The sequence below is a fragment of the Dendrobates tinctorius genome, unplaced genomic scaffold (genome assembly GCF_039654945.1).
Source record: "Dendrobates tinctorius isolate UK_male_01 unplaced genomic scaffold, ASM3965494v1 ptg000189l, whole genome shotgun sequence".
NCBI lineage: Eukaryota > Metazoa > Chordata > Amphibia > Anura > Dendrobatidae > Dendrobates > Dendrobates tinctorius.
The window spans coordinates 606,002-618,916 of NW_027361856.1; the positions used below are offsets into that span (position 1 = coordinate 606,002).

General features: G+C 42.1%; 1 protein-coding gene across 1 annotated transcript in view; it reads right to left on the minus strand.

Annotated features, from left to right (window-relative positions):
* Nucleotides 1-12,915, minus strand: part of LOC141055619 (diacylglycerol kinase theta-like) — a 202,420-nt gene that overhangs the window by 42,426 nt on the left and 147,079 nt on the right. The window contains exon 10 of the mRNA XM_073552263.1: nucleotides 2,078-2,168. Within this exon, the coding sequence (XP_073408364.1) occupies nucleotides 2,078-2,168 (91 nt within the window). The remainder of the gene's footprint in view (nucleotides 1-2,077; nucleotides 2,169-12,915) is intronic.

Genomic DNA, 12,915 nt, shown 5'->3' on the forward strand with positions numbered 1-12,915 from the left:
TACTAGTGTCCTTTTAGCATGAGGAGTTATCTGCAGCCCATTTAGGTTGCACAAGATGTCCAGCTCCTCCAGAATGGTCCATGCCTCACGTGCTATCACAGATTGATTTGCTTTGTCCGTTGGTGCAGTCTCGAGAGCATTGAGCAGAAAATTGGACATGCGTCATTACATGAGGAGAGCCACACTTGGTCTTAGAAGAGCATCATTCCCTCAATAAAACTAGGATCTGCTTCTTTGTATGTGAAGGAACTGGAGGAGCACTGCAAGAACCCTACACCAGCAGGCTTCTGGTGTACATGTTTCTGACCAAACCGTAAGAAGGGTTGAGGGTGAGATTAGAGAATGAAGTCATCTAGGGGAACATGTGCTTACAGCCCAGCATTGTGCGGCTCCATTGGCATTTACAAGCAGTTTTCAATTGCAGGCTCAAACTGAGCACATCTGACAGACGTAATCAGTTTGGGCCCAGCAGCTAGACCCCCAGCGATTGGGAAACTATCACCTATCCTATGGCTTTTAAACTTGGGACACCCCTTCAACTTTATGAGCTATTTGAAATTCTGCCCTCAATTGGTTGATCATTTTGGTTTTAACTGACTGGTTGATACATCATTTTTTTCTCAATTAAATACACAATTTATATCACTTAAGATTTTCAACTTGAATGTTTCATTCCTCCAGATCTAATGTGTGATGTCAGTGTTACCTTTATTTTTTTTTGAATGGTATAATAAAAACCACCATGGTTACTTACCGGTAGCCGGTTTTTCCGGAACCCATGACAGCACACCTGAGATAGGGATCTGCCCCGCCAGGACAGGAACCTACTGAAATATAAGGGGCGACACCTCTCCCCCGCTTCAGAGCATTGAGAGGACTTCCCGGTTAGTTACATGTTTATCCAACACCACATCACACAAATACACCCTGTTAACGTGCACACCCATACGGTGAAAAGGGGGGGGGGATATACGGGTGCTGTCATGGGTTCCGGAAAGTAACCATGGTGGTTTTCCCTTCACCCATGACAGCACACCTGAGAGATTTTTGGAGACTTCGAACACCTTAGGGAGGGACAACCGCTTGCAGCACCCTTCTACCAAAGGTTAAGTCAGCAGAGGAGGATAGATTTAATCTATAGTGCTTAAAAAAGGTTGAGGGTGAGGCCCAGGTAGCAGCCTTACAGATTTGCTCAATCGATACCTCTGCCTTTTCAGCAGAGGAGGTCGCCACGGCTCTGGTGGAATGAGCCTTGATGCCGTCAGGAGTCGAAACACCACTAGCTGAGTAGGCTACACTAATGGCCTCCCTAATCCATCTGGCAATAGTCCCTTTTGATACTCCATAGCCCTTCCTGGCACCCTGAAAGGCTACAAATAGGGACTTGGACCTCCTCCACTGGCTAGTCACTAATATGTACTCTAAGAGGGCTCTTTTAACGTCTAGTTTATGGAATTTCTCCTCTCCTGGGTTTTTTGGATTCTCACAGAAGGACAATTTCCTGGCTACGATGGAAATTTGATACCACTTTCGGTAAATAAGCAGGGTCTGTTTTTAGGACTACCCTGTCCTGGTACACCTGGGTATAAGGTGGATTAACTGAGACGGCCTGCAAGTCACTTACTCTACGGGCCGATGTAAGGGCCACTAAAATAATGGTCTTTAGGGTGAGATATTTTACTGGTAGTTGTTGCACTGGTTCAAATGGCTCTTTCGTGAGAGCTTCTAACACAAGGTTTAAATCCCAGGGAGCTATTTTTGGTAATGGGATTGGTTTAGACCTCTGGCAGGATTTAATGAATCTGGCCACCCATCTGTTTGCTGCTATGTCTTCCATGACAGGCACCGCCGCTGTCAGACTGGGATCTCGTTCCAGAACAGGAACCCAAATGAAGCGGAGGAGAGGTGTCGCCCCTTATATGTCAGTAAGTTCCAGTCCTGGCGGGGCGGATCCCTCTCTCAGGTGTGCTGTTATGGGTGAAGGGAAAATGTTAATACTTCAAATAAACAATGAAAACCCCTTAGAAAAGGAGAGAAACATTTTGTAGTACACAAAAAATAAATATATAAAAATTACCAAGCGTCCAAGCTGAGGCAGAACTTCTTGAATGACGCTTTGCACAGTGTTCTCATGGTTAACCGTAATGGCTATATAAGCCACACCCACTCTAGGAATAATAAATGGCAAACATAGTTAAAGCAAGAAAGCAATGCAGCAACACTAAAAAAAGCATGAAAAGCTGGAAATGGTCACTTCACATCCTTCTATTTTGATTTAAAAATAAATAAATGTGAATATACAAGGAAGTTTTGACCTTTCTTTAGAAAGAACATGATTCTATTCCTGTCCAACCCACAAAAATTGTAAGATGCCACTTTTCTTTAGGTTTGTTAGAAACATAGATGAAGGTTTTCCCTAGAAGAGTGGCGATAAAAGGTATCTGCAACTAGGATCAATCTCTGTCTATATGGGCTTGTAGGTTATAGAAAGTTAAATAAAATGATACCTTGATATCTGCAATTGGATGTCTTATTGCAGAGAAATCCACGCTATGTAAATGAACTATTCAGGGTTATGGGCCGGACATGGATCTCCCTGAAAATCTGCCTCCAGAGCCTATCTAATATATAAAGCTCAAAGTGTGTGTGTATGTATGTCCGGGATTGGCATCTGTACTGTCGCAGCTACAGCCACAAAATTTTGCAGTCACACGTCTGGACCCCGAGAGCAACATCCAACACTGCGGAGACACCATCACATGTTTCTCAACGCAGTGATTCTAGAGCAATGCCCCCATCGCTTATGGGAAATATGCAAAAACATGTACAGTGCCTACAAGTAGTAGTATTCAACCCCCTGCAGATTTAGCAGGTTTACACATTCGGAATTAACTTGGCATTGTGACATTTGGACTGTAGATCAGCCTGGAAGTGTGAAATGCACTGCAGCAAAAAAGAATGTTATTTCTTTGTTTAATTTTTTTTTAAATTGTGAAAAGTTTATTCAGAGGGTCATTTATTATTCAACCCCTCAAACCACCAGAATTCTGTTTGGTTCCCCTAAAGTATTAAGAAGTATTTCAGGCACAAAGAACAATGAGCTTCACATGTTTGGATTAATTATCTCTTTTTCCAGCCTTTTCTGACTATTTAAGACCCTCCCCAAACTTGTGAACAGCACTCATACATGGTCAACATGGGAAAGACAAAGGAGCATTCCAAGGCCATCAGAGACAAGATCGTGGAGGGTCACAAGGCTGGCAAGGGGTACAAAACCCTTTCCAAGGAGTTGGGCCTACCTGTCTCCACTGTTGGGAGCATCATCCGGAAGTGGAAGGCTTATGGAACTACTGTTAGCCTTCCACGGCCTGGACAGCCTTTGAAAGTTTCCTCCCGTGCCGAGGCCAGGCTTGTCCGAAGAGTCAAGGCTAACCCAAGGACAACAAGGAAGGAGCTCCGGGAAGATCTCATGGCAGTGAGGACATTGGTTTCAGTCAATACCATAAGTAACGTACTCCACCGCAATGGTCTCCGTTCCAGTCGAGCCCGTAAGGTACCTTTACTTTCAAAGCGTCATGTCAAGGCTCGTCTACAGTTTGCTCATGATCACTTGGAGGACTCTGAGACAGACTGGTTCAAGGTTCTCTGGTCTGATGAGACCAAGATCGAGATCTTTGGTGCCAACCACACACGTGACGTTTGGAGACTGAATGGCACTGCATACGACCCCAAGAATACCATCCCTACAGTCAAGCATGGTGGTGGCAGCATCATGCTGTGGGGCTGTTTCTCAGCCAAGGGGCCTGGCCATCTGGTCCGCATCCATGGGAAGATGGATAGCACGGCCTACCTGGAGATTTTGGCCAAGAACCTCCGCTCCTCCATCAAGGGTCTTAAGATGGGTCGTCATTTCATCTTTCAACAAGACAACGACCCAAAGCACACAGCCAAGAAAACCAAGGCCTGGTTCAAGAGGCAAAAAATCAAGGTGTTGGAGTGGCCTAGTCAGTCTCCTGACCTTAACCCAATTGAAAACTTGTGGAAGGAGCTCAAGATTAAAGTCCACATGAGACACCCAAAGAACCTAGATAACTTGGAGAAGATCTGCATGGAGGAGTGGGCCAAGATAACTCCAGAGACCTGTGCCGGCCTGATCAGGTCTTATAAAAGACGATTATTAGCTGTAATTGCAAACAAGGGTTATTCCACAAAATATTAAACCTAGGGGTTGAATAATAATTGACCCACACTTGTATATTTAAAATTTATTAAAATTTAACTGAGCAACATAACTTTTTGGTTTGTAAGATTTATGCATCTGTTAATAAATCCTGCTCTTGTGTGAAGTTTGAAGGCTCTAATTTATTTGCATCTTATCAAACCTGCTAAATCTGCAGGGGGTTGAATACTACTTGTAGGCACTGTAAATCAATCAGCCGCGGAGACACCATCACGTTTCTCAACGCAAGCAATGACTAGCCAGGTCCTACTCCACACTGATGAGGGGCAATACCCCGAAACAGCTGTCTGTGGATGGATACCATGTTTTGGCATAGGTGGTTTCCTTCATTGGAGACTGCCCTTCCCGTGGTTGTTCCTTCCCGGTGAAAGACCTGGCTAGTCATTGCTTGCGTTGAGAAACATGTGATGGTGTCTCCGCGGCTGATTGATTTACATGTTTTTGCATATTTCCCATAAGGGATGGGGGCATTGCTCTAGAATCACTGCGTTGAGAAACATGTGATGGTGTCTCCGCAGTGTTGGATGTTGATCTCCATGAGGTCACTCATCTTCATTTTCATAGTCTTTTACTAGGCATTGCTCCTACTAGCCAGTTTCCTACTACACACTGATAAGGGGCAATACCCCGAAACAGCTGTCTGTGGATGGATACCATGTTTTGGCATAGGTGGTTTCCTTCATTGGAGACTGCCCTTCCCGTGGTTGTTCCTTCCTGGTGAAAGACCTGGCTAGTCATTGCTTGCGTTGAGAAACATGTGATGGTGTCTCCACGGCTAATTGATTTACATGGACCCCGAGAGCGTCATAGGCTATGGTGTGAGGTGAAATTTTAACCCCGCGCGTTCCAATTCACCAAACAATTTTGCCACTATGTACATAATGGGGAAAAAGTGTATGTATGTATGTATATGTCTGGGATTGGCATCTGCACCGTCGCAGCTACAGCCACAAAATTTTGCAGTCACACGTCTGGACCCCGAGAGCGTCATAGGCTATGTTGTGAGGCAAAATTTTAACCCCCCACATTCCAATTCACCAAACAATTTTGCCTATTCTTATTTCTATGGTGTTATTGTCCTTCTGTAAAGCTGGAAATAACACAATTTATTACCGTGCCAACACAGACCACCCTTTGACACAGACTGCAGGGGGAGCCCAGTATCACACAGGATAGGATTAGATACACATCTCAGCAGTCAGTATCACACAGGATAGGATTAGATACACGGCTCTGCAGTCAGTATCACACAGAGTAGGATTAGATACACGGCTGAGCAGTCAATAACACGATAGGATTAGATACACAGCTCAGCAGAAAGTATCACACAGGAGAGGCTAAGGTACACAGCTCAGCAGACATTATCACACAGGATAGGGGTAGATACACAAATACACATGTTGTTTATCAATAGGCTCTTGAATGAGTTGAAAATAAAATACTATCAATACTTGGGTAATCGTTTAGTTAATTTTTGTTGCAAATCTGTAGTGTTGAATATATGATGTGAAATGTTTTTATGTGCAATATAATCATTATAATTTGTTATAACTAACCACAGTTGGTTACTATGCCCAGGCAACGCCGGGCTCTTCAGCTAGTATTAAATAAAAGAGGGTGTTTGACATGTAATGGCTGACAGTCCTCTCTTCTGATCTACATGTCTCACACTGGTAACTCCCCCTTTAATATCTAAGCAGCTCTGGAGGCAGATTATCAGGGAGATCAGTGTCCAGCCCATAGATCTTAGATCATTTACATTTAAGAAAAATACTGATTTCTCTAGAATAACACATAGGATTACAGATATCAAGATATCATCTTACTGAACTTTCTCTGACCTACATGCCCATATAGATAGCTTAGGATGGTTGATCCTTCCGACACTCTTTAAGCTGTTTGAAATGTTGCAAAATCTTGCAACTTTTGATGTTTTTAACTTCGTCCATGCCAGATACACCAACTTTTTGAAAAGAGGTGTGAGCTTAGTGGGTAGGGTGCATGGCCGAGCAGCCTTAAAATTAATCATAAATTTATGTTACAATTAATTAGGTTATAAATTACGAAAGAACCGCACTGCTGCACCTGACTGCAGGACATTTCCTGCAGTGGGGCACGGCAGCTAAAACATGTGCCACATTCATTTGGCACATCTTACACCAACATACTCCATCAATACTAGAGTACTAAGAGACTTGATGAATCGGGACCATAATCCCCACTATGTGTACACCCTCGTAGAGATAAATCAATAAAATACTGTTTTAAAGTTCTTGTAGAGCACATTCACACATTAATAGGGTAGCAACACTATCAGCAGCATTCATCATGGGGAAAACAGCATGTGAAACTGAAAGAGCAGGTTGTGGTTTTAAATGTTACAGGGAACTAATACACAGCCTGTGGTCACTGTAGTTTGATATCTGAGCAATCAAAATGTAATAAAGTATTGCCAAGAAACAATAGTAACAATTAAAGTAGAAGTTTCTTGTATTAATTAGATGTAAAATCCTAATAAGAATTTTGAGTTCATAGAGGGGGGAATCCTCTAAAGCCAGAGCAGAGAACCAGTGATTTTAAGTTGTGGTACTACAAGGAAATTCAACACCACCTTATTTATGGTGGTCAAGAAGCTGGACATCTTGGGATCAGTTTCTCATCAGGGGACCCATCTAACAAAAAGGGGTTGCCTAAAGCTTCAATAATGTCAAAACATAAATAATATATAAGCATGCCCTCTTAATTACAGGTGACAGATATACATAAGAGTGGCTGTACAAATAAGAAAGGCATGAAATGTATTGGGGAACTTTATAGACTTTATACCCGGAGTTTACATGTTTAGTTTCACTAATGGAGATAGAGGTTTGGAAACAACATATGGTCACCATGATTGATCATATTTTCTCAGATGAAGAATTCCTCTTCTGAGACCAAATGCAAATCCAATTCATATCACACATTCACCCTTTTACAGGTACCGCAGTTGAGGCATGAGTCAATTACCCCACCCAAGATAAAGGGTATCAAAATATCCTCTTATAGAGGCATTTAAAACCAGATGCTCTACAGGCAGAGTATCAACATTCAACACACATATATTAGGTGTTAGGCCCTCCATGACCCAACTTTCTGGTAAGCTGAAATGACAGTTTAATTTGTGCAATAACAGAAAAGCTTTGGTGGGAAGCACTTGAGTCCATTCCTCTAGTTTCTCCAGATGAAAAACAAAATACTGCTACTTCAATTTTACATCAAAGTTACTCAACTCTTTCCAAGGTATAAAGAATGGGCAGGTTGTCACATGGTTGCTACAGTCCTCATGACGATTTTTTGTGCCTTCAAATGAGATTGCTCTGCCATTCAAAAGATTCTAATCTGAAGTGGTTGACATTATCACAGGCAGAAAAATTTCAGACGTATATATAACCATTTGGATCTTAGATGAAGAATTGTAATCTTATGATGATAGGATCTCCTTCAGAAAGATGCGCTTTATGGGGAGGAAGGCTACTGCTGTGCACTGGATGGGATAAAGATTGTCCTCTATACAGTGGGTACGGAAAGTATTCAGACCCCTTAAAATTTTTCACTCTTTGTTTCATCGCAGCCATTTGGTAAATTCAAAAAAGTTTTTTTTTTCTCATTAATGTACACTCTGCACCCCATCTTGACTGCAAAAACAGAAATGTAGAAATTTTTGCAATTTATTAAAAAAAAAAACCTGAAATATCACATGGTCATAAGTATTCAGACCCTTTGCTCAGACACTCATATTTAAGTCACATGCTGTCCATTTCCTTGTGATCCTCCTTGAGATGTTCTACTCCTTCACTGGTGTCCAGTTGTGTTTAATTAAACTGATAGGACTTGATTTGTAAAGGCACTCACTTGTCTATGTAAGACCTCACAGTGCATGTCAGACGAAATGCGAATCATGAGGCCAAAGGAACTGGCCAAGGAGCTCAGAGACAGAATTGTGGCAAGGCACACATCTGGCCAAGGTTACAAAAGAATTTTTGCAGTACTCAAGGTTCCTAAGAGCACAGTGGCCTCTATAATCCTTAAATTGAAGAAGTTTTGGACCACCAGAAGTTTTCCTAGACCTGGCCGTCCAGACAAACTGAGCAATCGTGGGAGAAGACCTTGGTGAGAGAGGTAAAAAAGAACCTTAAAATCACTGTGGCTGAGCTCCACAGATTCAGTAGGGAGATGGGAGAAAGTTCCACAAAGTCAACTATCACTGCAGCCCTCCACCAGTCGGGCCTTTATGGTAGAGTTGCCCGACGGAAGCCTCTCCTCAGTGCAAGACATATGAAAGAGAGTTTGCTAAAAAACACATGAAGGACTACCAGACTTGGAGAAATAAGATTCTCTAGTCAGATGAGATGAAGATAGAACATTTTGGTGATAATTCTAAGAGGTATGTGTGGAGAAAACAAAGCACTGCTCATCACCTGCCCAATACAATCCCAACAGTGAAACATGGTGGTGGCAGCATCAAGCTATGGGGGTGTTTTTCAGCTTCAGTCACAGAACGACTGGTTGCAATTGAAGGAAACATGAATGCGACGAAGTACAGAGATATCCTGGATGAAAACCTCTTCCAGAGGGCTCTGGACCTCAGACTTGGCCGAAGGTTCACCGTCCAACAAGACAATGACCCTAAGAACACAGCTAAAATAACAAAGGAGTGGCTGCCCGACAACTATTTGACCATTCCTGACTGGCCCAGCCAAAGCCCTGACCTAAACTCTCTGGAGAGACCTGAAAAAGGCTTTCCACCAACGTTCACCATCCAACCTGACGGAACTGGAGAGGATCTGCAAGGAAGAATGGCAGAGGATCCACAAATCAACTTGTTGCATTATCCCCAAGAAGAATCATGGCTGTATTAGCTCAATAGGGTGCTTCTACTCAATACTGAGCAAAGGGTCTGAATACCTATGACCATGTGATATTTCAGTTTTTCTTTTTGAATAAATTTGCAAAAATTTCTACATTTGTTTTTTTCAGTCAAGATGGGGTGCAGAGTGTTCATTAATGAGAAAAAAATGAACTTTTTTGAATTTACCAAAGGACTGCAATGAAACAGAGTAAAAAATTTAAAGGGGTCTGAATATTTTTCAGACCCACTGTATGTCGATGAGAAAAAACATAATAATAAAGAATAAAGAGATTAAAAGTTCACTTCTACATGCCTCACAATGGTAACACCCCCTTTAATTTAAAATATACATTGAAGACAAATTCTCAGGGAGATAATTATATTTAACTTTCAATTACCTACATGCCCATATACACGACTTAAGGGGGCTTTACACATAGCGATATCGCTAAAGCGTCACCGATTTGTGACGCAGCAGCGATATCGCTACATGTGATACCTCCGACCGGCTCCCCCGCTGGCTATAGCTGATCGCGCGAGATCAGCCTGGTCCATTTCTCGTCGCAGGCTTCCTGCTGGCGCCGGCGAGCGAGCTATGGACGCGGGCGGAAGACGGCGGTCATTGCTTCGTCTGAAAGGCAAGTACGACCGCCGAGCATCGCTAGTGAGATCTGCCAGTGTGGCAGCTCACTAGCGATCATTTAGCGATGCACCAGCGATCTCGACCGGGTCGTATTGTGGTCGGGATCGCTGGTGCATCGCTAAATGTAAAGGGGCCTTTAGGATGGTAGAATCTGACCAATAGCATTGAATGTAAAACTGACAACATAGCGCTTTTCCAGAGTCTTACCTTTTAGTTAAATAAGCACTCCTCTCATCAAAATTTTTATTCTCCTAATATAATGCAATCATCATATATTATATGGCACTGCATACTTACAATTGGTTATTTTTCCTTTCTACCCAGCTAATTTTTTAATCACAGATTAAAAAAAGACTAGCTGAATACTTCTAAGCGCTATGTAGAAACGGGAGGTAAATATTCCCTGTAGGACTCATCAGTCACTGCAAAAGTCCCTGGCATGGGGGGGGGGAGGCACAGCTGGGTCAGGAGCTGAAGAGTGGGATAATAAATGAAGGGAAAAGAGACTTCCTGTTTCTACACAGAGCAGAGGAAAGCAAGGAATTAGCTGTGTAGAAAGGAAAAATGAGCAATTGTAAGTGCACAGCGCTATATAATATAATGAATCCATATAGAGGAAAGGTCGCACTCAACAGAATAAAATATGGCTAATTTATTGACACATAGTTACATGTCAGGTCAGAGTGGAAATACAAGAGTGTTCACAAGCTGACAACGGCCGTTTCGCGCTGTTCTAGTGCTTCCACGGGACCCGTGTCAGCTTGTGAACACTCTTGTATTTCCACTCTGACCTGACATGTAACTATGTGTCAATAAATTAGCCATATTTTATCCTGTTGAGTGCGACCTTTCCTCTATATGGATTCAATGAGTTGATCGCTGCAAGGTCAAGCACCCAGGAGCTCTGGACGACAGCTTGCTGCCAGACATATACCACCAGCGGATACCTGGTAATAGCGGTGCCGTCCGCAATCTTTTTTTTTGTACTTGCTATATAATATAATGATTGCAATATAATATGGGGATTAAAACTTTGATAAGATTGCTTCTTTAAAGCAAACCTGTCTGGTTCTCGGAACAGTGGGCGGCGCATATGCAGATTGAGAGCATCGGTTGCCGACAGATGCTACTGCGCATGCGCCTCCATTTGCTAAAGCAAAATTTTTTTTTTTTGAAGACCAAAATATTATGCGCAGGTGCAGTAAGTAAAATAGGAGGCAGGTCACTGAAGACCTGTCATTTAAGCCCAGAATGATGATGATGATGAGGCCAGTGCAACAAAAAAAAGCTCCACCCATGGGCCCGCGCCAGAGCACGAGCATCTCATTAAGTCAAAACTGCAAACACAGATTAAACAACCACAAGACGGATTTAATCAATCCAGGTACCATTTTAATCAGTGTAACAGCGCCAACCTGCAATGCCTGTAGTTTACATTAACATGACCACTGATTCATTACTGTCCACAGGGTGCATGAATCGGACACTGGCCCAATAACTTTAGCCAGGTTTTCTTTTTACACAAAAGATGTGGTGTTTCAGAAAGATCATGCATTTAAAAGCTGGCTGGGGACCTTGACGCTTGGGTGACTTGTTCAAGAAATCGATTTTTTACATCTTCTCCCCACCCCCCCTCCCTATAAAAAAAACATTTAGGGAGAGATCTGTAACACAAGGGGAGCAGGGTTGGGAGAATCTTTCGGGGTCTCACCTTTTGAACTAGTAACCCGAGCGGCAAGGACCCCGGCTAGCTTTTAAATGTCTGTTTTCTGAAACGATGCAGCATTTCAAAGTAAAGTATACTCGCTAGAAGGGAAGGAAATGGGCTCCGATTCATGTTTTTTTGTAGTTTAGGCAGCATGTAGAGTGGGGGAAAAAGAGGGCACCAGCAAATCTCAGTCAGGATTTACCTGTCACATGCCAAAAAAAAGTCTAAGGACAAGCATCACCAAAAAATAAATATAAATAATTTGACAGACAAGAAAAACAAGTAAAAGCATATATGGCTATGACAAAAAAATATATAGGACTACAACACTATAGTGTTGGGTCTAATTCTTGGGAGTCTGCAAGATGTTAAAGTAGGCAACCAAATAAATACCAAGAAAAAATATACATTCATAATAGTGCACGCAACAGTATGCTACTGAGGGGAATAAGCTATGGCTGCTGAAGTAGGCCCAGAGTAAGGAAAAAGGTGCTATAAAGTGCTATGGTTAAAATAGCCAAATGGAATAACATATATACATTTTATATATATATATATATATATATATATATATATATATATATATATATATATATATATATATATATATATATATGAAATGCCCAGGATATATACATCTTATGCAACCGAATAGAGATCAGGTAAAGTGTATGTGCAATAAATGGACAACTAATGAACACAATATCAGAAGCAAAAAGATGCAACTAAAAATAACAGCCATAGATCCCATGTAATGAGGACTTGAAAAGGCATGCACTGCTGGCACAAGAGTGAAAAATAATCATCTGTACATAAAGTCTGTACAAGACAGAAAAACATATGCACAAGAGAAGAAATATTGAAGCTAAGTGGTAACCTGTAAGGATATACAGACAAGGATGCAGAGACTCCATGCGTATCACAACTCTGGAATTTGGCTTCATCAAGAGTAATGGTATAGTGGATATAATATATAAATATATTACCTGGATTTTGTTCCAGTCGTGCAGTATGGTTGTCAGAATCATAGATAGAAATGGCAGTTGTTAATGTGCACGTGAGCACTGGAAACAGAGTAAGAAATCCACAGCGGAATGCATCGCCTGCCCAGGAAGTGCATAACAGATCCGCCAAAAAAATGCAGAAGTGCCTGCACAGGTGCCATGCAGAAGATTTTCGGCCAACACAGGCGCAGAGGCATGGATGGCTGGGTTTCAAGACCCATCTGTGACCACTAACGCGCCTGCGCACATGGGGTATATAAGACAAGACAATACAAAGATACTGGCGCAAGTACTATCAAGTACAGTCATTCATACATCTATGAGGTGCTGACACAGCTGCACTTGCTAGTATACCTCTTTGGGACATTACTTATTTTCTTATTGATCAGTTTCTCACTGTAAGTGAGGCAGATACAAGGAAAACTCTCTCCC